At 39.5% G+C, this 25,484-nt stretch overlaps 1 protein-coding gene across 4 annotated transcripts in view; it reads right to left on the bottom strand.

The window, feature by feature from the left end:
- Positions 1 to 25,484, bottom strand: part of mtss2 (MTSS I-BAR domain containing 2) — a 33,851-nt gene that overhangs the window by 2,640 nt on the left and 5,727 nt on the right. For 2 of the 4 annotated variants that reach the window (XM_014031853.1, XM_014031855.1), the window contains exons 4-12: positions 8,884 to 8,968; positions 7,682 to 7,773; positions 7,517 to 7,591; positions 7,050 to 7,058; positions 4,888 to 5,045; positions 4,687 to 4,794; positions 3,531 to 3,628; positions 852 to 984; positions 181 to 255 (exon numbers count right to left, since the gene is read on the bottom strand). In XM_014031853.1, the coding sequence (XP_013887307.1) occupies positions 181 to 255; positions 852 to 984; positions 3,531 to 3,628; positions 4,687 to 4,794; positions 4,888 to 5,045; positions 7,050 to 7,058; positions 7,517 to 7,591; positions 7,682 to 7,773; positions 8,884 to 8,968 (833 nt within the window). The remainder of the gene's footprint in view (positions 1 to 180; positions 256 to 851; positions 985 to 3,530; positions 3,629 to 4,686; positions 4,795 to 4,887; positions 5,046 to 7,049; positions 7,059 to 7,516; positions 7,592 to 7,681; positions 7,774 to 8,883; positions 8,969 to 25,484) is intronic. The other 2 variants (XM_014031856.1, XM_014031854.1) reach the window with 2 other exon arrangements.

Genomic DNA, 25,484 nt, shown 5'->3' with positions numbered 1-25,484 from the left:
ACGTCAAACTGCACTGCGGCTGTCATGAGGAGCCAATGGGCTTTTTTTTTAATTATTTTTTAAGCCGTAGATAACAATGAGGGGGAAATGCACTGCACAACAACGTGCGTGAGTATGTGTCTGCAAGAGTGTGTGTTCAGCAAGGCAAGTAGGCCGGTAAGAGATGCATGCAGTACTAACCGCTGTAGGAGAGTTGCACTCGCTGACAGACTGGCAGGTTTCTGATGCCTCAGAGGAGGCTGAGCTTGTGGATTTCTGGGAAAAGGGGGGAAGATGAAGTAGAAGAAGAGTGGAGTTGCAGTGGAAATAAGGAGAAGGATGTAGGTGGGAGAGGGGGAGAGGGAGGGTTGAAAAAAAGTGCCGATAAGCTTTAGATAGAAGGATTTTTTTCCCCCACCTTTCTCTTATGGGATCTATAGACTGTAGCCCTGGATTGAAAATTAAAGCAGCCTGAAAGATCTAGGAGCATTGCATCAGTTGAAGTTCTGGTGCTGACGATGTTCACTACGCTGCAATCTGTTCAGTCTGAAAAACTATCAGTCCACTGGGATAAGATATTCATATTTGCAAATGACAAAGCTCTATTACAACGAAACCCAACAGCTCGCTTTGATTATCAAAAGCTCTTACTGACACTAGAGATTTGRGTCTGAAATGCAAACATAAAAAAACAGATTGGATACAACCGGTTGGTAAGAAGAGTGAGATACTGTGGCCTTGTGCCCTGCAGCATTACTGTCTGAGGAATCTCTGGAGATAACTTTGCTTCTGGTTTTACTGGAGTTGAGAAATACTCATCTTTTTTTAAATAAAAAAAGGGTGATGTATAGTGTCATAACCAAAGCTGCTACCTGGCTGGTGATATCAGAGGGCATGGGTGACGGAGGCTTGGAATGGGTGTTGGCATCCTGGGACACAAAGCCTGAGTCGTGGGAGGACACGCTGCTGAGCCGATGAGCTCCTGCTGAGGGCATCTGAAGCAAGCTGTTGGCACAACATCGCTATCAAATGAGCGTGCATTTTCAACTGTATTATTATCAATGCTGTCACATTTTTACCCCCTTATTTTGTTCAGAAAATGGTTTTTTTTGTTTTTGTTTTTTCTTTTTGAAAAAGGAGGATTTGTGAGTAAGCCATGGTAAAAAAAAGATTTTTTTTGTTTTTTTTTTGTTTTTTCTTTTTGAAAAAGGAGGATTTGTGAGTAAGCCATGGTAAAAAAAAGAAACAGGACAGGCTAAATGACAAACTGATCACAAAAGCAGCAAACATAAAAGCTGTCTAAATGATGGCATTCTTCTAATTTCGGTGCATCAAAGCGCTTTAAAACATTATCCCTTATTTGATTTTTTTCTCCTCCCCTCTAAAGATTAACAGCTGCCTTTGTGCTTTTTGTCTCCTGCTTTGTTATTCTCGCTCCGAGTTGCTTCCCTTTGTCACCCACACATTTTGAAATGCGCAACTTGTGCTTCTCACCTCCCCTCCTGCTCGCCTCCCCCACATCTACTCCTTCCCGTCTCCCTCTGGAACAAATGTGCAGTTATCATTTCTCATTAATCTTCATCCTCTAGGACGAGGCTTAAGGATGAACGCCAAATTAAACATAGCAAATTGAATAGTCATTATTTATTTAAAGCAAGAGAGCATCTGTTCTTTTTTCTTTTCTTTGATAAATAAGCCCYTTTTTTTTTTATTCTGTAGTGATTCTGTAGCCACAATGTTTAAACTGACTGATTAAAAGGTACTCATTGCAAAGTAAGATATCAAGGTTATTCTGAACTATATTAAACGATGCAGTTTGAAAAAGTTTACTCCAGTAGTTTTACAAATATACTGATAAGCATGTGGGTACACATTTATCTGCATACATAATGTAACAATACATTTTTTGTACCTTTAAGTGAGAACAAGAATTATTTTATTATAAAGACACCCTGCAGTGGGGGAGATATTCTGGGCAGCGAGTTAACATGTGGTCATTAAAGTGGATGTGAAGGAAGCGAGGGGAAAAAAAAGAGCAAACGTAAGGGTTTTGCAGACCATGACAAGCGCTAAACTGGGACGGCGAGACAGCTGGATGATAGCATCTCCTCTCGCAGCTCTTATAGGATGTTTGGGGGCAGAGAAAGCCAGCGGGGGCAGCAGGAAGCTCTTAACATTCAGAACAAGTCTGATGATGGAGGATGGGTTTTTCCTGCAAACGGGGCAACCAGAGCAACAGCATTTAGGTGGCTAAATGTGGTGTACCTTAAAGTGCCCYTGACATCAATTTTTTGTAATAAACATGAACACATTTTTTGGAAAGATAACATTAATAACATATTGCAAAACTAATTTCACACTGCTGGGATGAACAGTTGTTAAGATATTTGCATGTGAAGAAYCAGGAAGTGACATCAAAGGGGAATGTCTGCATGTAAACAGAGCMTTGCCACAAGAGCTAGCACAGACTGTAGAGAAGAATTTGATGTGTCTTTAAATTATTTTGAGTCTATCAGAGAGATGAAGAACAGTTGACGTTTAAATATTGTTTCAATAAAAACCAGAGTTGTCTTTCTTAAGGAGTTCCCCTTTGATGTCACTTCCTGTTTCACTTTAGATGAGCCAAGTTCAAAAGAAAATATGCCATTTATGTGACAAAATGAGTAAAACCATGTGTATTATGCAAAATTACTTAAATATAAAGTTGTTTTCTTTGACTTTCTGTATTTGAAGGATACACACGCCACAGGCACTTTAAACTGTAATACGTATAAGCATTTGTCTCTTCAAAATGTTACACAGCGAATAAATTTAAACACTGTTAAAAACAACATGTTTATAGAATAATCTGAACGTAATGAGGTAAATGTCAATTCAGAATAAGTCAGTGGTTAAAATGTAAATAAAAATAGATTATTAGAATTTATGGTGGGTTTATTGCCATACATATCAGACATGTTTCAACAGTAACATTTAAGAAAGGTAATTTCCTTTCAGCTCAACATTACAAGAATTTCTATTTGAAGACAAACTTTTTTTCTCGACCTAGAATCGCACGTTTATAAATAAACCGTCAAACTATCGTCGCTCACCTTAAGAGTTTGAGAGGTTTGGTTCTTGTGTAGGCTCGTGGCTTTCAGCCTGTCATGTTTGACAGCTTCCGACGTAATCTGGCTGTAAGAAGCTTGAGAGTGACAAATCTGCCAGGAGCAAGAGGCGAGGAGCTCGCAGTGTACCACAGGTACCTCATGTTGACTGTCACAGGGAGTCAGGCGCTTCACGAGGACGCCACGTCAGTTATATTAATACACGACTTTAAAAGTTTCATCTCTTCGCTGCTATGAATTTTTTTAGGTGGATTGCTAATAAGATTGTGTGTATTTTTTTTTAAACCGCTACACCATCAACATCATTACCGGAACATACAACGTTACCATAAATAACATAAATACCACACTGGAAGTTGTTAGTTGAAGCAGAGMTTTTTAATCTCTATTTTTGGAGGGGATTTTAAAAATGCAGGGAACAAATAAGAAGATCTGTGAGTGTACCTGCACATGCTGCTCTTCCTGGAGTTTGTGCTGCTGGGGGAGGAAGGAGGGGTCTGATAGGACCAGCTGTAGTCGGAGCCTTTAAGGTCCCGGATTACCTGCAGAAACACATCACGACTGGTCAGAACACAGTGGAAAGAACTCAACTTTTTCACGATGACTTTTTTTATTCATTCATGTTTAGACTTTCCACTGCCTTTGACAAAAAAAAATGATGTTTAATCTTATCGATCAGCCTCAGAAATGGGTTAGCCTTTAAAAGTTTTATGTTGTGACTGGTGACCTGTGGGGTGCCTCAGGGATCTGTTCTTGAACTTGGTGATCTTCCTCCAATTATATTGTGTTTTATTTTGATGCAAAGCAATATGTAATTTTGCTTTTTCCAGATGCTTTTTAAACAAAGATTTACTTACATACATCATTTTGAGAGCGCCTCCACGTGCAGTTTGATGCTTAGGTTATTTCACATCCATAAAASGAAACATTTTTTTTTAAATTTACGATTTATTTTCAGCAGCTGGATGGAAAGTAAACGCTCCTGAACAACAATATGTCACTAAAGTTAGGGACTTTGATAAGCTGTTTTCCTTTTGTCCTTGTAAGGCTCAATGTACCGATTCCAAAACTGTTTACGTTTTTTAAAATCYGACCACCCATTAGGGATTTGGAGGTCATCGAAGGTTAAAAATTAGGAAGCAAGTGCTGCATTTAATTCCATAACACCATAAAAACAACCAAAAAGCCCTGTAGTTTTTTTTTAAATAAAGAATAAAACAAAATAAGAAAGTTTGATAAAACATTAAAATAGATTTTGAAATGATACGGGGGGCTAAGTAATTAAAAAAGTAACAGAAGATCACAAAAACCTGAGCGACGAACTGCCGGAGTCGGGCAGTGCATTTATCGAAATGCCAACTTAAGTAAGTTGTGTAAATTTTTTGTTAAGTGGGTTTGAGGCAAATTTGACAGTGATCAGAATGAGTTAACCATTTGTAAAGAACATCAGCAGCTTTATAAGAAAATAAGAGTAATAGTAGGCTGTGTCCAAATTCAGGAGCTGCATCCTCTGAAGGCCAAATCTGTCAGCTGCTAGACTGAGTAGGCTGTGTCCTTCGAAGGATCCAGCCCATGAATTTGGACACAGCCTTAGTGTTACCTGCTCACTGGCAGGCGGCAGCTTGTGCGGGTCTTCAGTCAACCCGGTGAGGTCATCAACAATGGCCTGTAAATGCGTTATTTCTCCGAGCATGGCAATTTCTACATTCTGGACAGAAAGCAGGATGGATCAAACTAAAGATCGAAAACAGACCGAAATATCATTTTTACAAAGTTAGACACAGAGAAGTGTGTCGCTCACCACCACTGGCTGAAGTAAGCCGATGAATGAACAGTAACGGCCTCTGTCCTCCAGAAGCGCTCGTCGCACCGCCTGCTTCTCCGTCTCCTCCATCAGCAGGTACAAGTCGCTGACATCCTGCATGGCGCTGTCCAGCTGGGGGCGCAGGTTCCCCCGCCCTGCGTGGTCAAAGTGCAAACGAGGAGGAGCCGAGGAATGAGCGGCAGCGAAGGGAGTCGAATAAACAGAAGGGAAGAGGAATGAAAACAGATTGAAAAACGAGGGGGAGTTGGGTGATAATCACACAAGTAGCATGAAATATCCAGAAGAGGGAGGAGAGTGAAAAAAAATGAGATGATTAGAACAAACGATGATATGCTGTTGTGCACTGGAGGTCGATGCACTGACAACCTTAAATGGTTCATGCACATGAGAATGCTGAGTCATGTCAAGCAGCTAGGGCGTGCAGATGCTGAAACGGACGGGATCAGAAAAACACTACTGTACAGAATGTCCAGGGTTATTCCAAAGGTTCACGCCACAGTTCCATTAGACAATGAAAACATAAAAGATGAGGTGAAGATGATAAATGACTGCAAGTCACATGGATCTTAGCATTTTTAGTTGACTTTTATGCAACTTGGAATTCACAGCAAAAACTAAATATATACTGTAATTATAGGCTGCAGTGGGTTAAGCATTTTCAAAACGGAGCCTTGGTTTGTTGGCATTGTAATTATCTCTATAAAACTAGAATACAGAAGAATATTTATTTATTATTCTTATTTACATGTTGACACCTTGTTAGTATCCAATAAACATGTTTTGACACACTTATATATAATAAGGCTCTAATTACAAGAAAAATGGAATGAGAATGTGTCAAGTGTATATGAGTGCTGGAAAAATAAGTTTTAGTCGTTATTATTGAGTCAGGTTTTATTACAAGCCACTTTAACCATGGGAATGACTGATACTTGGGTTTAAATTGTTCCACTTTTTTCAAAGTAAGGATGAAAATAGGCCTGTTATATAGCAGGGGTGCAAGACATTGATACACTGAAATATTGTTTATAGTTTAGCCTCTGACTGCTGGTTAGCAGATAGATGGATGTTGTAAGAAGAAATGTGAACTACAATGCAGTTCTCACTGTTGTTGCATAAATCTGGTGTGCTTTTTAATACTGACATTTTGTTTTTAATTAGACTCTCTTTAGAGAAATGGCAATATATCACTTAGGTTACAGTATCACAATATACCGCGATATATCACGTAGTGCCTGTGTCGCTATATGTATCATATCACCAAATGCTTGCCAATACACAGCCCTACTAGATACTTTTTAAGTAACTAAATGTTAATAGAGGAGATTAAATGTGAAACATGTAAGTGGTTTCATGTCACTTTTGTCACAGCAGGTCATGGTAAGTTCACAAAGCTCACTTTACGGCGGTAGTTATGTAACATTGTGGTGAAGATTGRGCTTGAGGTTGTGCAATACCAAGTTTTTTATTTTGTGGGTCAAAAGCAGAACTCTTTGGGGCATCAGGGATTTACATACGCTGGTTATTTCCAATCATTATGTGTATTTTATTCAAAATCTCTTTTCTTTTATTTTCTGAAAATTACAATTAGTTACATGCATGTATTTATGGTAATGCTTTGCTTTTAATTTAGTCAAAGTTCAGCTTTAGAAACAGTTTATAAAATATATTTATTCATAGTGTTGCCATTAGTTAAACTTTGGGAAACTATTTTCTTTTGTTCCCATCGTATATGAGGCCACCCCCGGCTTTCAGTGTGTAGCAGAAAACTGCCAGGGAGTTAGTCTATAATTCTACACATTTGCTTTCTGCAAATATTAAACTAAGTTAATAAGTTAGAAAGTGTTTTGTTTTTGTTTTTATCTATAGAAAAGTGCCTGCCATAGCAGATGTAGGGAGTAGTAGTCTTTGTGCTTAGCTCAGTTGATTGGCYTCTGGCAGCCAGTAATTTAACTACCGCACTGACAGGAGAGTCAATCTGCTCTTGCAGATTTTACATAAGGAACTCCTTTAGGTGTTGTCAAACTATTTCAACCTTAAGCTAAAAATGCTAAGACAACAGTGTTTCATCTGACTGGCAGCTTGATTTAATGATGRTTCTGATGCCTGACGTTTGCATTTGGAAACAGCAGACGTACCTAGAAGCTCTACAGCCGGGGGTAAAAAGAAAAGGCAGAAAGGATCAGAGGAGAGGTGCAGCAGCAGGCAGGGACAGAGAGACAGAAGAACAGGCAGCGTTAAGTGTATCAAACATAGCCACTTTGCAAGTTTAAGACTAGCCCGTACCGCTGGTGTGTGAAGGTGCTGCATGAAAACAGAAGGTTAATTACAACCAGCAGAAGGGGCTAATAAAGCACAGCAAGAGAAACCATTCTTTGTGATTCATGGAGTGAGGTGTTCAAAGCTGGAGAGGAGCCTCTGAAACTGTTATACAGCTTTAAAGTGAGCTGGGAATTTTCTTTCTCCACTCTAGATGGTGCTAGTTCACTATGAGACACAGGTGCAGCTCAGATTTGTTGCCCAGCAGACTTCACCATTGTCATAGCAAATCTCTGAGATGTAATGCAGCTCCAATGACTGAGCATGCTTTAAAACATTTCCTTACCTTTTCTTGCTTTCTTCTGGAGTTTGAGCGTATCAAGTGACTTCCTTTTGATTTCCTGACGAGACCTCTTGTATTCTGCAGAGCGCAAGCAAAATATAACATTTTCCAGCTCACACTGTGTAATAATTGATATAATTGTATTTTTTTTTTTTTATGGTAGCTCACCTTTGGCATGATCTTTGTCCAGCTGGTTGGCTGTCTTCTTCCATTCCTCTATCCTGTCTTGGAGAGGTGTAACCAGCCCCTCCATGAGAGCACTAAAGGCAACAAGTCCAGACAAATTAAGAAGAATGGAAGGCGGGGGTATAAAAATAGGCTTTACGCACAATATTCAAAGCAAAAGGTGGCACCCTTAAAGGAAGGTCAACATTTATGGGCTGGGGCGTTGAAACACATTTTAAAAAAGGTGATCAACATGAATAAAAAAGAAAAACTCCCAAAACCTTTATTGCAAGAAGTTTGAAGGGGACAAATCAGGTTTTTAATTACATAATTTTAACATTTCAATCATTCAGTCGAGGTTTATATAAAGTGGAACTGCAATGCTTTGGTCTTAATTACTCCTTATTGTAACTCCACAAGCCCCTCTTTCAGCCCTGTTCTGAGGCGTGTCTCAGATCAACTTGTTTTGAGGCTGTTTCTTTTAATCCAAAAAAGAGGCCCRGCCCCCCAGCTTCCAGAGCGATCGGTTACTGATTATATAGATAGAGGTTGGATTTTTGAAAAAATATGAAACAGTATAATGTGCATTCATATAATTTGTCGTTCTAGAAAGATTTGATGTTCTTGTTTTGTCTTGTTAACTAAAGATTACCATTGTTTGAATTTATATTTGAGGGAAAAAGGGGRAGATTTAAGATTTTTTTTCTTCTCTCTGCTTCCTTTCATTTCATTGTATTTTCTTTTATTTCTATTGTATATAAAATTTTGTTTTTTTTTTATAAAATGAATAAAGTTAAATGATAAACAATCAAATAAACAACATAGAAGTGCAGAAACTTTTTATTTTCAATTAAAATATGTCAACAAGGAACGTCCTGTCCATCCAGCCTTACATGGAGCCAGCATCCAATCAACTAAGATTAACTTATCTTCAGTTGTGGCCTTAAACACTGAAAAACAACATTATGTGCGAGGTCATGATGTATTCAATGTGTGTACCGAGGACGACTCACAGCTACCACATCAGATGTTTGGCTCAATATCTGTTGTAAATGTACATCCTGAAGGTTTTATCAAAGTCTGTCCAGTGGATCATGACTCCAGCAGCTAATGTTAAAGCTTTTAGAAAAGTTCATGAGATATTTTACTAAGAGACAGACACACAAACACACTTCCAGCTGTTGGCGATAAAAAAGAGCTCTTACTTGGTGAAGTGGCGTAGTTTTGATTCGATGCTGCGGTGTCTCATGCACATTCTTGTCAGAGCTGAGCCAATGTCCCTGGCGGCACCTTGGGAGGACAAAATAAAACCGTATTTATTCGTGTATAATACGATCTCATGTATAATACAACCCCCCCTTTTTTGAGCTTAAAAAGCATAAAAAATTAATCCTCAAACTATCTCCAATTTCATACCGTCTTTATACTGTACATATCAGTAAAATGATCATTGGACTGTTCATTTTATTTTAACAACATATGTACTAAAATATATTTTGACAACAAATATATATCAGCTGTAGCAGCATCATATGAATTCTGGCATTTTACACATAGTCCACCAGGAGGCGCAAACACAAAAGTCAGAGACTTCACATGAGATTTGGGCCATCTTCTGTGGGGAAAGCAGATTACTTCCTACACGTGAGTGCCCCCTCTGGTGGGGAAACATTTTTTTCAGGGATACAAACTTTTTCAGAACACCGGTAGACGGCAGCCATTACAGACGAACGTGTTTGTTGTTGTTCGAGGAGCGGCTCGGTCACACGCTAATGTCATTAGTTTGTTATCATTACTAAGGTGCAGGACTGCTGTTTCCCCCTTTTTCCCACATCATGTCTCCTGCCTGGATCTGTTATTATCTCACTCTGAAGCACAGAGGAGTGTCAGAGGTGAGCTCGTTTCAACTGCTTTTTACGACTCGGTCTCATTTCCGGACTCAATAATTTTGCCGATTTTTCAGTTAAAATACATAAGTAAAAATATTTATCCAAGTATAGTACTACCCCCCAACTTTATGGATGAGTTTATGGATTTAATTTTACGTATTATATTTGAATAAATACGGTAACTGTTATTTACTGTCAGAGAGCTGGTCGTTTTAAATCACAATTACACGTTTAGCCAAGAAATAACAGCCATTTCCATAAGAATGAACAACACGTCGGAGTGCTTTAATGCTCTCCTGACTTATAGGATTTCATTTCTCATCTAGTGAAGCATTTTCCGCTGCAGCCACAAGATCAACACAATTTGACTGAAAGTATGGAGCCCCGTAAATGTCACAGTTGTTTAAATAAAGCAAATGAGGCACAGAACCTGAGGGCTTTGCTCTTTCGTTCCTGACAAAACACGCATTTTCCTTTTGACACTTGAAGACTTTGCGCAGGATTCTCACCACAGAGTGAATAACAGCTTGTGTGAAATGATTACTGTACTTTTCCCCTCCGCGGAAGTGTAATTAAATGGGGTCTTAAGCCCCTAAAGCCGTGGCTGGCCCACTGTCGCACTGATGGTTCACAGGCCGGAGTAATATATGGTAGCACTGATCCTGTTGTAATCTGGGCCACATAGGGCTAATCTGAATGTCTCTGACCACACACACATAAAATCAGAAAGAGAGGATGTCAGCAGCGCACAGATCATACAACGGATACATTCATAATTGCATATTTGTTTGCAGGATGACTTTCGGACTGTGTGCCCAGAGGTTTGTCTGCAGGCAGGTGGTGTGACTTACCAACCCCACCACCACCCCACCCTTTCCGAAGTTCTCACCCCTTCTGTCCTGAAGGGAAAAGGAGGCAACTCTGTAAGGGGATATCCCTCTATTCTTCCCTGTCTGCTCTGCCTTTCCTGTTCTCTCTGTTTTCAAACACCATTCATGCAGGGCAGGCAGTGAGAGAGAAAGAGATCAGCGCTAAGCTACATTATAAAAACAGAAGAGAGACAAAAAATAGAAAGGTTTACAGAACAAAAGAGAAAGACTAATATAGACTCAGCTCTTTGTTAAAAATACTCTAGGCTGTTCAGCTTTCTATCTGATATCACAAAGACAGGTTGCAGTTTCCACCTGATACCACATTATACTCCAAAACATCTCTATCTCTACCTGTCAGAATCTGAGCTGTTTTAGGAAAGACTCTGAATAAGGGCTGCACTATATTCAGTGGTGGATCCAGGGTTTTTCTGAGTAAGGGGCCATCAAGGAGCCACAATATTTATAGAGGGGCCAAGTATTTGTTCAGCATCCTTGCATTTAAACCCCTGGTTTTGGTAAGGTGTATACATTTTACCAGTCATATGTTCAAACACATGTAATGTAATTTAAAAAAAAGCTTGAACAGTAAATTATCCTTAGCAATTTTAACATGTATTTTTACTGTACATAGATAAAATGCTCTCAAACACACCACATATGAGAAAATGCAGCCATCATTTGTCAGTTTAAAGACTTTTTCTGCAAGACTGTTCAGATTTTCTTAAGAAGAGAAGAATTCTGTAAGATTGATTCATGCTGGATTTTCCTATTTGACTCATTAGCGCTTCTAGAGTTTGGACATGGAACTGCATACACCATCACCAATCTCAGGCAAAGGACAGATGAGTGACAGAACAGGGGCACTCAGGGGGCCAATCAGATTTCAGCTTGGGCCAATGCCCCTGTGGCCCCGCCCCTAGAACCGCCCCTGACTATATTAGGAAAACCTGTGACGTGCGATAACAACTGCAATGATGATTAATGATAAATGAAAAAGTACTTAAGTATGAAGTTTTGATGTCTTTCTGCTCTGGGATCAGACAAAAGAAAACAACTTTTATATTATTTCTATTCCAACATGACCGTTTTATTTATTTTTTAAATGCAACCAGATGCCGTATTAGCAGTGAAACAACAAACTGCATACAATACAGTTTCTTAAAGACTTTAAAACATCTCCCCCATGAAACATTTTCTGATGCTCTAAATACTGGAAAATGCTCCTTACTATCAGCTTTTTAAAATAAATTATAAAAACAAACATAACATGTTGCTAACTTTTTCCTCACTTGTCTTACTCTCAGCCTTTGTGACTCTCTCTCTCTAAGCTTGCTGTTATTTGCTATCCACTCATCCTAATATAAGAGATCATTTTTAGCCGCCACATGCAGAATAACCTCAGTGTGTTGGGGAAAGGAAGACGAAGCAGAGCTGATTGACGTTAGCCGACACAAAATAGCTACAACTCGTCAATTTTACAAATACTGACTTTATTTTGTCATGGTATCCGAGAGTCATCCTCAACAAATTGCCTGAGCGTGAGATTTTACAAGGTTGGATCAAAACGGCTATAACTGTTTCTCCACAGTGTGAGATGATAAAGTTTAAAACTCAAACATTCCTTTGAGGAATGCTAGGTCTGTCATTTTATGAAGCATTTTACACTAGCTTCTTTAGAAAACTTGTGAAAAAAATGCAGGACGTGTGCACACAGGTTATGCAGTTGCGGAGGGAGTAATTTGGGTTGTTGTATCTCTTTAACAGACATGGCCAATGTCACTGTCAGCTGGAGAGAGCCCCTGCTCTCCTGTCCCTTCCACACCTGCCAAGTCCCCCCACCTCTTCCTCTCCGTCTTCCCCTCCCAAAAGGGGATCAGCTGACAGCTACATCCTGGGGAGCTTCAGAGGCTTCCTGGCCATTTCCAAGAGCCTGGCTGGCCTCTGGCCTCGACCGGATGAATGGGGACGCAGTCATTCACTCCCACAGCACTCTGCAGGGCTGGACACGACTGTGACAAACATTCACAACCCCACTAAAATAGCCAAATTTGCAAGTAGGGGTGCAACGATACAGAAAATGCAAGATTCGGTTCAGTTCAATACTTGAGTGTCACGGTTCGATATTTTTTCGATACAAGAAAGAAATTTCCATGCCCTTTTTAACTTGAAAATTATTTAAATTAATTATGAACATTTGTTTAAGCTCAAAAGTACAGTTTTTTTAAATTAAATGTTGCTGAAACAGCAAGTTTCTCAGTGGATCTGCGCTCGACAATGCCACCTAGGTGGATTAGTCGAACACAGATCCACTGATCCTTCAACACAGAGCATCTTCAGAAGACAAGTTGATAAAATAAATTTTAAAAATCTGTATTGTTCGATACAAATGTGTATTGAACCTAAAGCACTGCATTGTACGGTTCGATACGGGTATTGTTGCACCCCTATTTGCAAGATATGAAAAACAAGCTTTTATTTCCATTGCGTGTTTTATTTTATATTAAGTATGTATTTTTCCTTGTGTATCTTTCTAACTTTCTAACTTTTAAGACACTTAAATAAACGTTGTGGTAGTTTTGAGATTAAACTGAAAAAATGTGACAGTTGCAGAAGCTGTTCACAGATGAGCACATGTGCATGAATGAATCAAAACACAGACAAGAATGGAGCTGTTGCGCAATCCAGTCATAGATTTTTAAACCGTGGAGCCAAAACTGTAGGCCAAAGAGCAATCGGCTCGGAGTGTGACGCTGATCAGATATGCGACGACGACGACGACAAGAGATCTGCTGTGCATGTTGAAAAGAACATGAAATTGCTCTAGGAAAGGTCAAGCCCTAACTGGTTGGATTTGGTGGAAAAACTTTAAGCTCCAGCATCCACAACCAGCTCTGTGCGGTCTCAGCATTAAAAAAGCCAGCGGTTCCACCCAGATCTCTGGTTCTGATTAACTCCTCCGACTCCTTGTGGAAGGAGGAGCGTTTTTATAGGTCTGCTTTATAGGGGGTTATACTGCCAGAAGCTGAACCGCCACAGGCCTCGCTCCTTGATGTTTTCAACATGGGAGCTTAGTTAAGAATATATTCTTATTAAACACGGGAACTCTGGTGTTCAGCTCTGGTTTCACTGCTGCTTAAGCTACTCGGTTTGATGACAGTTCGGCTGCAGACGGGCTTTTCTTCTGTTTTCAGACTGAATTAACCTCCGCTGACTTCAGAAGGAGTTCCATCTATCTCTGCTTTCTGTGTCAATAAAGAGTGTTTATATTGACCGTACAGAGGAAGCACAGAACATCGTGATAAAATTCTCAGAATATGAAGTTCCTTTCACGTTGCTCGGCAGAGAGAATGAAGAAAAGTTCCATCATCCATGGGACAGTTATTCCACACGTTGGCACCTTGGCTCCGGAGCCAATTGCGGCTGGCACAGACAGATAAGCTCCTGGCCCTCACCCTCCCTCACCCGCTTCAAGCAACGCGGAGAGTGAACTGGCAGGAGCACAGCGAAGGCCTCTGACGGATGAAAGGGACTGTGGGATGAAACTGGAGGAGAGTGGAGGATGAAAGAGGGCACATTACTGGCAGCGAATGGTGAGCTGGGCCAGTCGGGAGGCAGAGGAAGTGTCAGGCTGCTGCTGCAGGTGCTGCAGGAGCTGCCAAGACCGCATCTCCCACATGAAGACAAGACAGAAAGTATGAACCAGCGTATAAAGAGAAATATTATATTTGTGTGACCCATGTTTTCATGTTTATAGTGATTTTTGGCACCTAACTACCTCAGCACAATTTCACCTATTTTATGATGTTTTTTTGGCATTTGCAGTGGTGGGACAGTTCCCCTAAAGCACTAATAGAGAAACTAATTTCCTGCTTAGTGCTTTAGGGCTTTTGCTAATTTTAAAATTTATTAGTGGATTAGCACTTGCTAAATTTATAGGCTAAATTTAGAGGCACTAGCTGAGGTCTATAAATGTTATTGATCCACGTTAATGTTAACAGCTGACGGTGAAAGCTGTCATACATTTTGCTCAATGTGTCACTTATCCACCATGACAATATATTGATAATATATGAACTCAAATAAGGCTGTGGAATGTCAATGATAAGCCTTAAGAGAGAAACATGGCAACACGTGACTCATGTTGTCTGTTGAAGAATGTTCATGGGTTGACTAGTTATTTTAGTGCTTTAGAATTAGCTTTTTCTAAACCCTTCAGTGCATTAGTGCTTTAGAATTAGGGGACCTAAATATTTGAGTTAGTGTTTTAGGGCTAGTGAAAGTAAATTTTAGATAAGTGCTGCCCACCACTGGGCATTTGTAACTTTTAAACTTATACTTCAATTTTTAACTTAATTGAACTTTTTTAATTTAACTGAAATTATTGGGAATTTAACATTTTAGCTAATTTTAGGCTTTAAATGTTAGGATTTAGCTACTGTCGGGCTACTTTTAGTTTTAACAGTTTTGCTAATCTTAGTCTACTGTTGCATCAAGTTTAGCATTTATCTACAGATATACAAATTAAATTTATTAACTACAGTTTTGTAAATGGTACCTTTTAGCTAATGTTTTCTTAATCTTAGCTTTCAGCAATGGTTTTGCTAATTCAAGCTTTTAGCTACTGTTTTATCAAGTTTAGCTTTTAGCTTCTGCAGCCTTTCATTTTACTTGATTTTTGATTGTATGTTTTTGTATATAGTTTTGTTTTTTAAAATGAATAAATTTATAATAAAAATAAAAGTTTAGCTTTTAGCTATGGTTTTGCTCATTTTGGTTTTTGGCAATTTTGTTAATCTTAGCTTATATGGTTTTGCAAATATTAGCTTTTAGCCACTGTTTACAAAAATCTTAGCTTTTCATCATGGGTTTACGAACTTTAATGTTTAATTTTCTTGTTTAGTTTTTAGCTACTACTTCATTTTGTAATTTATTTGGCTTGACTGAACTTGGAAATTCAGTTTTAGCTTTTTTAAAAAGCTTTCAGCAAAGTCAGAATTCTGCATTCACGATGAATTTTTGCAGAAATGAAAGAAAATGTTCATTTTTTCCTGTTTTATTTTGACATTTGAATCCTTCCAAACAGATGTACTCTCTGTCCTTTAGGCACATTTACTGCTAACGTTTCTGTTTCATGGGAGAAAAGACAAAAGAGAATGGGAAAGAGCTGATTGGATTTTGTGGTCTCGTTTGGTTTCCACTAGAGCAAACACGCAGCAGAAATTTTTTGACTTAAAAACCTTACAAAGCATCATAAATTCAGATCATCAAAAATTTGCTTCAAAGCACAGCTGGAGTTTTAGTGGTGCTGCCCAGTGGGGGTAGTTAAATTCATAAATAAAGCAGCATCCGTTGTGCCTGCTGGTTCCGAAGAAACAGCCTCTGATGTGAACGAAGAGTGGTGGATAAGACAACCACATGTGGACACGGATCGAGGAAGAGGAGAGATGAAGCGGGAGAGCTACAAATCAAACTCAAGTCAGAAATTTCAGATGTCAGACAAAAAAAAAAACAGAGTGAGTCTTTTTAGAAACTCTTCAGATTCCCTTTAATTTAAAAAAATGTGGCTTCACTCACACTGAGCTTGACTTGAAAATCAAAGAATTACAAACAAATAATTCAGCACAGTCTTTTTACTTTCTAATTGTGTGTCAAAATGAGAAGAAAACTTTGTTTTTTCTCTTGACCCAGTTTAAGCTTTGGAAGCAAACAAAACACAAGATGTCGAAGAACTAATTACTGAGTTTTGGAAAAAGCTCAGTCTCCGAGGAGGAGTAGCACTTCTGCAAAACAAAAACATGACACTAATATTTTAATTAGCTATTTTAAGCATCACTTTTAATTGAAAATATTATAGCTTGATTCAAAGTCATGTCAAAAAAAGGAAAACATTTTAAGACGTATGAAATTAAGATGACTGCTTGTCAACTAAACGTCCATCCCTAGAAGAACCAAAGACAAATACTTTGTATTTAAATTATGAAAAGCTATTTAAAATGGCTGCAGTACCCAAAAATAATAATCATTTGCACTGACAAAATATCTATTTTTACTCAAAGCCTAAAATACAATTAGTAAGAAAGTAAAAATACTATTAAAACATTATATAAAACAATTTCCAATCTGGCTGATAAAAACTAAAAATAACTCATCTATATTGGTTGCAAAGCAGAGAAGTCTAAATATTTTAGAAGACGAGAATATTTTTCATCATGAACAAATGTGTGTTTATTAATAAGCACACGTGTTTCTTATGTCTGCGGCAGAAATCCAAACGTCACTCTGAGCCTTTGTGTTGCTTCCTCACTGTAAATGTGGAATGTCTCGTGTCATCGGCAACAATAAAACTAAAAGGCAGAGGAAGTGGCCCCGAGATCAGTTGTTTCAGTTGCTCACACACACACACACACAAACACACACACACAGATCAACACACACTCCTCCTATTGTTGCCTGGCCAGACAATGCACACAGCAAGTTTCACCTCTCAGCCAGATACACCCACAGACAGCCCCCGGTGTATCCTGATGTTCTGGTGTGCATTAGGACATGACTCAATAAGAGGAGACGAACAAGTGATTTTTATTTTTTTCCTGCTGGAGGAGCTTCCTGTTCAGGGACATAAAKGCTGCTAAAAATACCCATTACCCCTTGTCCAGATGTACTTTTCACTGCAGACAAAAAAAGGGGATAAAGAGAGAGAAGACAAGAGCATGAACCACAAATGGAAGCGATCCACGAGGATTATCTTCATTAAATGCCTTTAAGGGACATTTAAATGTGAAGGTAATGGAGCTGATAAGTCTTTAAAAGAGAAAGGATCACTACTCAATTATGTAAAACACAAACCATGTCAAAATGGGAACAACTCCCTGTGAATACTCTGTTTTTCAGCCTTGCATCGATGCTTTGGGTTCTTGGATAAATAATCCTGAAACACCACCTTTATGTTTTTGTGTGAGAAATGTGAATAGTTTATAAAATTGATTCTTGCATATAAATAATTTATGAGACGCTTTGAAAACCATGAGGAAAACCTTTCCCTTCAGTTGTCCCTTGCCGTGCCTGAAAAGCATCTATTATTTTCCTGTATGAGGAATGACATAACTACCAGACCGCAGTAGTTTAATGTGGCACAAAGTAGAAATTTCATTTCACTGACGGTCCACATAAATAGCTGGGTTTGGCTCTTGTGTTTGCCACTTTTCTCTTTATCTTCATGTACAGGCCTGGTATTGCTATTACAGGAATCGTGCCGTGTTTGCAAGGATATTTTCAGATATGACAAATAAAAAATTGTTTTGGAAAGGCAGCGTTTCTGTGTGGACAAGAATTCGGCCTTTAAGACCTTTTTGAGATTTATATCATGTTATAAAATCATTCTCTCATCAAAATCATACCCAGAGTGTTGCTTTGACGCATTCATGCATGTTGGAGAAATCCTTGAATCCTTGAATGTCCTGCTGTACCCATGTGGAGCTGAAGTGGGAGTGTTGAAAACGGTAGGAGGTTCTTAAAGAGACAGAGGGTAATTTCAAGACGTTCCGATAGGCTACAGTATGTTGCAAAGTCAAATTTATTTTTGCTATAACTGAAGGTAACAGCTACTTGATTGCGGTACAGAATTGAACCATAAGCCTGGAAAACACACAAACCTGCCTTTAAAAGGAGCCAAACCTGTAAGTCTGTTCAATCAGCTGACCCAAGTTCTGCTGGTTTTATAGCCCCAGTGAATGCCTGTCTCAGCGAAAAACACTGCTCACTCCGCTCATTTGTAAACAATCCTGCAAATGGTGCTGACACTCACATACTTTAAAGTAATTTAATTAAGTCCGACTCCATCTTTAGAGACTAAGCATTAAGATAATCTGAGGTGAAAACTGTTATCATCGCTCATCTATTTCCTCTGCATTGATCTCAGCTTCAAGTTTAAGTGAATGTCAAACAGAAATCTATATAAGCTCCGTTATCTTATTAACATTTTTCTGTCCAGTTGAGTTAGCCGRCACTTCAGTTCATTAAAACTGCATATTCCTTTCATTGCCTCCGTCAAAGTTCCTCCTTACATTCCTTTATCAGGCTGTCTTGTGTGTGTTTTTTCCCTCCCCTCTGACACAAAGTTCATGTTCAAGATGTATCTGAACAAAGTGTTCCCCTCTAGTCTCYTGTCTGTCTTCTTAGATTAGTATTCAGCCTCAGAACAAAACCAAAAAGTTTGTTTTCTCTCCAGTTATTTCCTCTCTGCATCTGTTCTTTGTATTACTACGGCAGCGATTTCACCCTTCGCTTCTTACATGAAGATATTAAAATGGCTGGAAAATATTTCTTTGGAGGGTGACCACATTTGGTTTTGCATGTCCTGAAAAGCCACATTGGAAACTGTGAAGACAGACAAGGTCGACAGCAGAAGGGAAAATAAGAGGCTTTTGTCAATACTGACCTTATGTCAGAACGTCATTAAGAATCCAAGAGTCAATTAGCAGAATGGCACAACAAACCATAATGTATCAACTAATGCATTCATCTATGTGACCTAATGAACATAATCCACCAAACACAAAATCTATAAGCTGTTTTTATGGGTTCAACCCACAGTTCCATCATTCTAACCTCTGGTTCTGGTGCAGAGATTACAATACAAGCTATACTATAGGCAGGCATGGACACAAAAGGCCGAGCTTGATGGATGTCACTTCTTATCACCAGGCTATGCTCATTATTTGATGTGTTCATACAAATAGCTGGACCGCCGGGATAGGAGAGAAGAGTAATCCCCTGATCTTGCTCAGCACTAGGCCACGACCACATCTTGTTCATGCCAGGGTGTCCAGATGGCGGGTAGGGATATCCGCCCCATCTGCCAACCCTAAAGAAGTACAGTGGCCAAGCAGATTACTGCACCGCTGACACACTGATCTACAAGCATACCTTCACTCTGTAAGTGCGGTACAATATGAGAGAAAAGACACGTCAGAGAAMGCTTGCACTGACCCACAGAAACATCACAGCCGGGCCTGTATCGGTGTGTCTATCTGCTTCTGGCTCACAGATGTAACAGGCAGAGAGGCTCCATTTGCATGGGCAAACCTGCAGTGCACAGCAGTCTGGTCAGTGATCCCTCAGTGTGAATTTTAAAGCCGGGGCTGGCTGATGGGGGAAAACAAGTGAAGGCACTCTCTGTCTGTGTGTTACAGAGTGGGGTTAAGAGGATTAGCTCAACGCCTCTGCCTACCCCGGATACCCAGAGCTGTGGAAATCCCACAGCAACCGACCGCAACACCCCCACCCCCACAATCCAGGTCAGCTCACTCCCCACTGGCCTCACCTAACTTTCCAAAAAATGCGGAGCTTGACTGTTACACAATCACGGACCATTAGCCTTGATCAGAAAACTCTTTGATGTGTACTCAATTCAACCATAAAAATAGCAAAAATAAAATCTTAAAACTGAAATATAAATTATTTATTTTAGAAGCAGCAAAACACTGAAATTGATCACACAGCTTTTAATGAGTAACAGAAAATATCCGAGCTATCCACCAAATCCATTAGGCAGACCAGTCTGCAGGGCCTCAGACTAAAGTCACCAAAAAAAAGATTGGCGTTGAACAATCATGAATCTTTAAAAGCTTTAAATTCTCCAAGTATTTTCAACTAATATAGTTCTGCTGCTAGCAGATCTTTATTGAACCCAGATGAGAGGCTCYAGTTCACACAGGCAGACAAGCCTTCAGACACAGATCCATCAGCAGAGTCGAGAGCAACAAGGTGCCAAAAACACCCAGCAGCCACCTCTCACAGCTGCTTTATAAAATGATGATGGTAKACCCTAAAAGCTAACAACAGGAAGCACTAACATGAAGTTTGAGGAAGACATCAAAAGCTGGAGAGAAGTTGGATGATTTAACACGTTGTATAGTTGAGCTGCACGATATATCGTCTGAGCATCATCTAGATGTACGACAATAGTCACATRGCAAGTCCTGCAATGCAGAGACAAATTAAACCATAAGTCAATGCATTAAACCTGTTATGGCTTTTATTTTTTGATGGGTTGCTTCCACCGGAAGCGGCTGCAGGTGGCTGCGCGCAAAAAAAAGGAAAAAATAACTTTCTTTTTTTTTGTGATAATAATGACAGCGTTTTTCGGAGACCTGCTGTTGGCAAACTCTCGAGCTGTGGAGGAAGGCGACGAGGATCTTGACAAAACCAAGGAGGAAAAGAGGTAAAATACGGTTTAAATAATTTTAAAATAAACACTGTAACTAGGGAAGCACAATATATCTGCATTAACATCGGTATCGGCAAATATTGGTTATTTTTTAGAATATCGACATCATGATCTTAATGTTCGATTATACCATTGATAATGGTTTCCCACATTTTAGCATTTTGTTTCTGTTTTGGGAGGGGAAATGGTTGGTCGAGTGCTATCTGTTAGTGATGCCAGGAAGAACTGAGGTAGAGAGCTATGTCAGCGGTCAGTTCATTTTTTACGATATCAAAAAACGACACATGGGTATTTGCGTGTAATATTGGTAGATATCAGTTATCGGACATAACACCAATAATAATATTGGATATTGATATCTGCTGAAATTTTCATATCAGTATATCCCTAATTGTAAGCCACAAAAAATAGGTAAGACTGGTGCAGGTTAATCYTCAACAAGCTGGCAGCATAACTTAAAGTGTTCAAGGCAATTATTGAAAATTCCTGTATTTTTCATTTCGCAATATACGTCACAGGGTTAATAAAAGTTTTCTACTATTGTGCAGCCAGTATAGTTATCAGGGGTTTATTTGAGAAGTTGCCTCCACAATGAAAGACAACAGAAAAACTTCAGACAGGAAATCATTAAATCCTTTCCCCTCCGCCGACCTCTCGCTCTCCCTGGATCTATCGAGAAGTATTGAATGAGGGAAAATGTTGCTGTCTTTGGCAGCGAGCAGAGAAGCGCGTGCAGTCTGGAGAGAGTGAGAGTTAAAGGGGTGATGGGGGTGAGTGTGTCAAAGGTAGATTAAAGTAGGAGGAAGAAGAACGCGATGAAACCTCCAGCTGTGCCGGCAGCTGCAGCTCGTCCCCAAACACAAGAGGGGGATCAGGGCGACAGTGATGGCGGCCAACAGTTCATAGCCGAGGGCACGCCTCCTGCAGCGCGTTTAACCCTATATGGATATATGGCAGACACTAAGACAAACATGATCGCTGCAGGGAGACAGACACACACACACACACACACACACACACAAAGGAATGAACACGGAGACTGAAGAAAAACAGTTAGGGTAGAAGGACTGGCAAGTATTAATCCTCTGTTTTCCAAGTTGAATAGTTAAGTTACATTTACAACTCTAAGAGGGGAACATCTGGATGGAGATATCTCGCAAGAAAACTTTATAATAAAACATTAAATAAAAAATTGCCACAGACAGAAAGTCAGAGCTGCCTCATAAAATCAGCAGAATGAGGTTTAAAGGTTATTCCTGCGCACCACGGGCCTGTTCCAATAAATATCGACATTCCTCCCACCAAATTAATTACAGGGTTTGGAGCATGCAACGACTGAAAACACTCCCAGAGGAGCGATGGACCTGAAATGGCACTGTGGTTTAGAGCACATAAAACGTCCAGAATATGTTAGGTTTTCTAAAAAATAAATAATAAATAAATAAACAATTTAAAAATTCTGGCCCACAGAATAAACTCTAATAAGCATCACTTAGACTTTTGCTGGTTTTAGAGAAGTGGGCTGAAAAAAATTCTCGGAGCTCAAATTAATGTTATCCAATTGCTTTTCCTTTGTAATATTGTTTAAAACAGCTGCACTAGCATCTGTTTGAAGCCCCCAGGTTTTTTAACTAATATGCTAAAACCGCAAAACATTTTCTGTTGCATAGGCAGGACTGGGACAGGTAAAAAAAAAAAAATAATAATCCAGTCCTGTCAGGATTTTACAGACATTATGGTGAAAGCTACATTCTTAAAAGGAGCCAAATCATGCTTTTAAACCCTTCTTTTTCACGTTTAAATCATTCAGTTGGGGTCTATATAAAGTGGAACTGCAAAGCTTTGGTCTGAATTCTTCATTATTGTAACTCCACAATCTCCTCTTTCTCCCCTTTTCTGAGGTGTGTCTCAGATCAACTCGCTTTGATGCTGTCTCTTTAATGAGGTGCTTCACACCCCACCCCCCTCAAGCTTTCATTCCAAAAAATTTGCATGTTTGCAAAAAATCYGAACTGAGCATTAAGACCTGCAAGGTGAACGTAGCCCTAGATACTCTCTCTAGATATACACTTTAAGCCTTCTAAAATAGTGTTGATCTATTCTTTAACAGTAAAAAAAAAATGTAATTTATATCATAATATGTTTAAGAAAACAGCAACAATGCCACACAGGCATTTTGAGTTGATTTCAAACCCTGCACCTGCTGGTTGGTCTGTATGTCAGGAAGATGTTTGCACAATTACAAACTCCCCTCTTTTTATTTATTTTGTCTTTTGTAATGTGTCCATCCCATAAAGWGCTCAAACACAATGCCAGTGTATCTTTTGTACAGCAATATCAGYTGTTCTACATCCTAATTCATGCTTCGTATTACGTGCATTTTAACAGCCTCACATGTAGTTTTGAGGGTCGGACAATTTATTATGATTATAAAAAATAAAGAAAAGTTCTTCATTTTCCGTCCGTGGACTGTACTGTCTGAGCCATGTTTCATTAGTTCCTCTTTGCTCTGAAAGTCTCTCATCACTCGTACAGTCCGTGGCCTGAGAAGGATGACATTAATCCTTCGGTTAATGTCGCTCGGGGAARGGCAGAAAAGCGAGTGGGTGTGTGAGTGACACACTTACAGGCGTGTAATGCGTCTACAGCTGCGAAAGTCTCATCTCTCTCAAGGCCATCTATCATTCTGTTCCTTTAACTGATTTTACCGCAGTTTTCCTTTGAGGTCTCGGCCTGTCATGGTTTTTTTACCCCCGTTTTCTGAAGCATGCTGCCAGGTGTGAGCAGCCCGCAGGTTGACGCGAGCCTTCCTTCTTCTTCTTGTGCCCCATTCTCAAAAATGGGGAACGGTGTTTTAGGGGTTTAATTATTTTCCCCAGCAATGAGACGTAAAGATGGTGGGGTGCTTCAAACGGTTTAAAAGACCACTGATATGTGACCTGTGAGGTCATGTGGTCGGCTACCAGCTGTCACTCTAACATGTGTGTTCYTACACGCATGTTAGCTTGTGTGCCTGTGTGATGTGATTGAATTTCAGTGCGTGTCAGGAGACTTTTGTGCAGTTGTGCGGGTTAGCGGGATGTTTCTGACCTACATACTACTCTCGATGATCAACTCCAAGGAAATCTGTGTTAATCAGGGGTCCCTGTAGCCTGGGTTTCAGCCGTTGCTAGCAGGGTGACAAAGCAGATCAGCAGACCTCATTAAGACTGAAAACAATAAGCCGCCTTCTCTTTAAACTTTCTCCTACTTTTTATCATATTGTCATAAAATAGTGATAAAACTCTGCTATAATATCTATAACAGAGTTTACTTGAGTAACTTTTGGAAAAAAGTTACTTTTATGAGTATTTTTACTACACCGTACCTAACTTTACTTAAAGGGGGTGTTATGCACAATCAACTTTTTTGAGCTTTATGTCATGTTTTAACATCATTCCCTCATCAAAAACACACCCAGAGTGCTGCTTTGACTCATTCATGCATGTTGGAGAAATCCTCGTCTCCTGTGGTATCCACGTGGAGCTGCCTAAYCACTTGCTGGTACAAAGCACCGCCTATTTACACAAAACTCCTCCCRGGAGCTCAGTCTGCAGCCAAGCTCATGCCCCAKCCCAAAGCACTGTCGTCAAGACGTGCTGAAGTGGGAGTGTCTGAAACGGTAGGGTGTTCTTAAAGAGGCAGAGACTTTTATTTAGATTATGAAAGTCTAATTTATTTTTGYTATAKAGCATTTTCATAACAACTGAAGGTGTAGAATTGAACTATGTGTCTGGACAAAAACATGATTCTCCCCCAAATAATAATTTATTATGAAGTACTGATCCTTTTATTTGAGATAACCAGCAGATAACCCAGTCAGTCACAACGTATTYGGGCTGCCACAAACGATTATTTTTATAATCGATTAATCACGGATTACTTTTTTCGATTAGTCGACTAATCGGATCATARGTTAATTGAATATAAAACARACTGCTTATCATGCCAGAAATCAGCTGCTATTATATAACCATCATTAAATTTTAGCTATATGCRAACTTAAAATAATTGCCGTGGAAGGCAAGTTCTGCTCTGCAGATATTGCATTGCACAGGTTTTTCTTTCATTTTCTTAAAACGATCCCACAKTTTTGAGCTCCGTTGCTGGGTAGCCATGATACCAGAGCCTAGAGCTGGGCGGTATGACCAAAATTTTAAATCACGGTATTTTCATCATTTACATCGGTTTCACMGTATATCACGGACTTTTTCTTTTCATCACAGGTCAGCTGAAAATAAAATGTACAAACACTGCTTATTGACATTTTTCTTTTACTGTATCTCTATCCATCTCTGCTTCCCTCCTCTAAATGTCTTTTCTCTGACTGGTGGTTGGAGACAGTAGTCACGCATTTTGGTCCAGTCATGAAGGAGGAAGGTTAAGAAAAGATTATGATCGGGTTTATTGTTTTATGTTATTAAAAAAGCTTATTAGCACGACTCACCTTGCTCATCAGTCAATTGCATTTCTACTACAAACTACTTCTCCTCGGGCTTTTCACAATAGAACCACGTTAAGTCTCCATCAGCATAACGTCTCCATATTAACTAACCTCGCGTTAAATCTAACCATGCACATCACTGAAAATGTGTTTACTACATTCACTGATGGTGAAAACGGGATGTTTTTTAACGTCAGTAAATATAAGCAGTGGACTCGCCACCCACCGCTGCAACAAACTGCTCAACAATAACATTAGCATGCTAACGCACATAGCGGTGCTGCGAGGAAAAGTGTCCCCCGGGAAACAGTTCACTGGTGGCCGCAACGAAATG

Source organism: Austrofundulus limnaeus, unplaced genomic scaffold (genome assembly GCF_001266775.1).
Source record: "Austrofundulus limnaeus strain Quisiro unplaced genomic scaffold, Austrofundulus_limnaeus-1.0 Scaffold1335, whole genome shotgun sequence".
NCBI lineage: Eukaryota > Metazoa > Chordata > Actinopteri > Cyprinodontiformes > Rivulidae > Austrofundulus > Austrofundulus limnaeus.
Note: the sequence above shows the minus strand (reverse complement) of the source record. Positions and strands in the feature narration are given on the sequence as shown.